This window comes from Oryctolagus cuniculus, chromosome 16, assembly GCF_051225735.1.
Source record: "Oryctolagus cuniculus isolate XC-2025 breed Fujian yellow rabbit chromosome 16, ASM5122573v1, whole genome shotgun sequence".
Classification (NCBI taxonomy): Eukaryota; Metazoa; Chordata; class Mammalia; order Lagomorpha; family Leporidae; genus Oryctolagus; species Oryctolagus cuniculus.
The window spans coordinates 38,702,839-38,706,029 of record NC_142882.1 but is presented as its reverse complement, the minus strand read 5'-3'; the positions used below and the strand labels follow the sequence as shown (position 1 = coordinate 38,706,029).

Genomic DNA, 3,191 nt, shown 5'->3' with positions numbered 1-3,191 from the left:
GCATATGCAGCTTTGGAAGACCAGGCTGGGGACAGATGACCCAGTGTCCGGAACACTTGCAGAGAACCGCTGCTACATGGCCACCTCTGTTCTCTGCTGAACCCAGGCCACAGTTGAAGTCCCTGCCCAGCTTCCACCTGCAGCTGCCTGAGTCCACACCTGGCCAGTCCCATACACTGTGATGTCAGAGTCCTTTGCCCTTGCGGTAGGGTCTTGTTCTCCATTGGCAGTGCAGGTGAACATTGCCTATGGACACAGCTCTGCCTTAATGCACATCCACGAACCCTTCCTGTGGAGGAGCAGCTATGCACGTTTGGGCCTCTCCTTCCCTCCCTCTACCCCATCCCTCGTCACAAGCCTCACCATGCTCTCCTCCCTCACCTCCACCTCCCCCAAACTCCCACACCCCAGACCCTCCCTCCTACTCCCACCACCCACACCCAATCCCCCACCCACCAATAACCACCATCAACCTCCCCTCCAGCCAGCTTCTGGGAGCCATCCCTCTCTTCTCAGGTCCAAGAGGTCAGCCTTTGTGTTAACCCAGAGCAATGAGAGGGGACCGTACTTGTCCAGGGGAGATCCATCTGGTAGTCAACTCCATCCAACCACGCCAAGGTGCACACAGGGACCCAACACAGGACCGATAGCACGGATAAAGTTTAGATTTTTTTATTGATGAGAAGCACAGAAAGTCTCAAGCAAATGAGGGCCCTCAGGCAGCTCAGCTTGCACACTGAGGCAGGCTACCTGGGGGCCACCTTTCGGCTGCAGGGGCCAGGGCCACGGGCTGGGGCAGGCAGGCAGCAGGCACGCAGGAGGAATCTGAGGATGCTCCTGCCAATCCTCCTGCCCAGCCCCTGCCGGCCCTTGCTCGGGACAGAGGCCGATGCTGAGGTCCCAGCCTCCTCAGGCTCAGCTGCTGGGACCTCTGGCACCACCAGGTGTGGACTGCTCCTGGGGCTGGGGGTGGAAGGGATGACCACAGGGACGGGCTCGGGGGCTGGGCTGGCACCAGAGCTCCTCTCCTGCAGCTGTCCAGGGAGGGAAACGGCCAGCACGGGGGCAGCAACGGCAGAATCTGGCTTAGGTTCCGGCTTGGGCATGGGCTCCGGCTCCAGCACCAACTCTGAATCCGACTCCGCCTCGGACTCGGACTCTAGCTCAGGCTCGGGTTCCCTGTGTCCCTGAGGAGAGAGAGGAAGACGGGTGAGGAAGACAGGTGCACTCCGGACCTCCCTCATGCCCACAAAACCATGAAGCTGTGCGGGGAGACCACGGCCAGACCCACGCTCTGCCAACAGGGCTGTACCTGCTCCAGGCTCCGGGAGTCCGGCTGCAGGGACATCCGGCTGGATCCTCCAGGACCAGATGGCACCGAGGCTCCAGCGTCCGGAAGCAGACCCAGGCCCGCCAGGTACTCCTGGGCCTCTGGGTCCTCGGGAATCCCCAGGGGCTGAACCACGATCACCTCCTCCCCCTCAGCTTCCTCTCGTAAGGGGTCAAACCACCATTGCTGGCGGGCAGATTCCACTGTAGGCCTGTCGCAGGGGTCTGGGCTGAGGAGTGAGCTCAGGAGCTCCTCCAGGGCTGGGCTGGCCGCACACGGGAGCTCGTAGCTCCCCCTCTGGATACAGTCCCGCAGCTCTGCCAAGTCCTTCCCGCTGAAGGGCATGGCCCCTGCCAGCATGGCAAAGAGGATGACCCCCAGGCTCCAAAGGTCTGCTGCGAATGGATCATACGGCTCCTGCCGGAACACCTCGGGGGCGCTGTACTCCGGGGTCCCGCGGAAGCCCTGCACCAGCTCGCCCTCGGGCAGATGGCAGCTGAGCCCAAAGTCCGCCAGCTTCACGTTGAGCTGAGAGTCCAGCAGCAGGTTCCCCAGCTTGAGGTCCCTGTGCGCCACCCGCTGTGCATGGCAGTGGCCCACGGCTGCCAGGATTTGGTCAAACATGACCATGACCTTGGGCTCTGGCAGGCCACCCCGGCTCATCACGTGCTGGTAGAGGTCGCCCCCGTCCACCAGCTCCATCACCAGGCAGTGGTAATGGCCGACACGACCCACCTCCAGCAGCTGCACGATATTCTGGTGCCTCAGGAGCTGCATGATGCTGGCCTCTTGCGTCACTCGCCTGGTGCCGAACGGGTCGCCAGCATGTAAATGAAAGAACTTCACAGCCACCTGCCGCTGGCTGGAAGCCTGGCGGGCCAGCACCACCATGCCGAAGCTGCCCCAGCCCAGGGCCGACAGCAACTGGAGCTCAACCTGTGAGCTGTCGATGGCATCCAGGTCCTCACGGCCTTCCAGGTTGGTGTCCCTAACTACACTCTCTGCTCTGCTCTGGCTAATATTCCTGTCCATAGACGCTAACTAAGGAGCTACCCTAACTACAATAACTAAGAAAATAAAGGGACAACAAGGGGACTACCTGCTGATCTGACTATAGTGGCACACTAGCTATACTAACTACACTAATCACACACAGTGGCAAGACTAAGTCCTATCTAACCAAAACAGAAAACAAAAACCAGAAAAACTCCAAAAAAACAAACACTAAATAGCTACACTAACACTCAAGAGATCTAGCAGCACTTCCTAGCTAAAGATGGGGGAAGCCAAAAAGAAAAAAACTGCAAAAAAAAAGACAAAGTGGGCCAAAAAAGAGATAGGAGGAAAAAAACAAACTAAAACAAAATGGGGAAAAGAAAAAACGAAATAGAACAAGAAACAAACAAACAAACAAAACAGCACACCGACACCAACCAACACAAGCGCAAGCAAAGAGGGGTCCAAGCACACAGGTCACCGAAATAGCTCCCTGGTAAAGCGGACAAAAACCTGGGCCGCGCAGCCGCTTATATAGGCGTGTGGAATTCTGTCATCACAAGGCTCCTTATGAAGTCAGAGGGAGAAATGGACCAATGGCAGTGCAGCAGGGACTTGCACGAATTTTTATTTCATCACAGTTGGTCCTTATGAAGTCAGAGACAGGTGGGGACCAATCAGAGCCACAGCTAATCCTCAGGGGTTTCCTCAACCAGCTTTCTCTTAATATCATAGACCCCAAGAGCTGCTGGCGTAGATTGGTGATACGGACTGATGTTTATAATTTGAACTTTAAATACGTAGGATGCACCTATGGCCTTTTCCTTTCTCCTTAAGAAGTGATAACAATTGTGGGGTCTTTAAG

The 3,191-nt window shown here is 56.9% G+C and overlaps 1 protein-coding gene across 1 annotated transcript; it reads right to left on the bottom strand.

Moving 5' to 3' along the window:
• Positions 1-1,060: 1,060 nt before the first annotated feature.
• On the bottom strand, positions 1,061-2,568 carry LOC149121685 (MAP/microtubule affinity-regulating kinase 3-like). Its single transcript, XM_089316103.1, has one exon. It carries the CDS (start codon positions 2,360-2,362, stop codon positions 1,241-1,243), a length of 1,122 nt encoding a protein of 373 aa, XP_089172229.1. The 5' UTR covers positions 2,363-2,568; the 3' UTR covers positions 1,061-1,240.
• Between the last annotated feature and the right edge of the window lie 623 nt (positions 2,569-3,191).

Coding starts and splice junctions, on each gene's coding strand:
- LOC149121685 (XM_089316103.1), bottom strand. CDS start 2,362: ATGGACAGGAATATTAGCCAGAGCAGAGCAGAGAGTGTAGTTAGGGAC.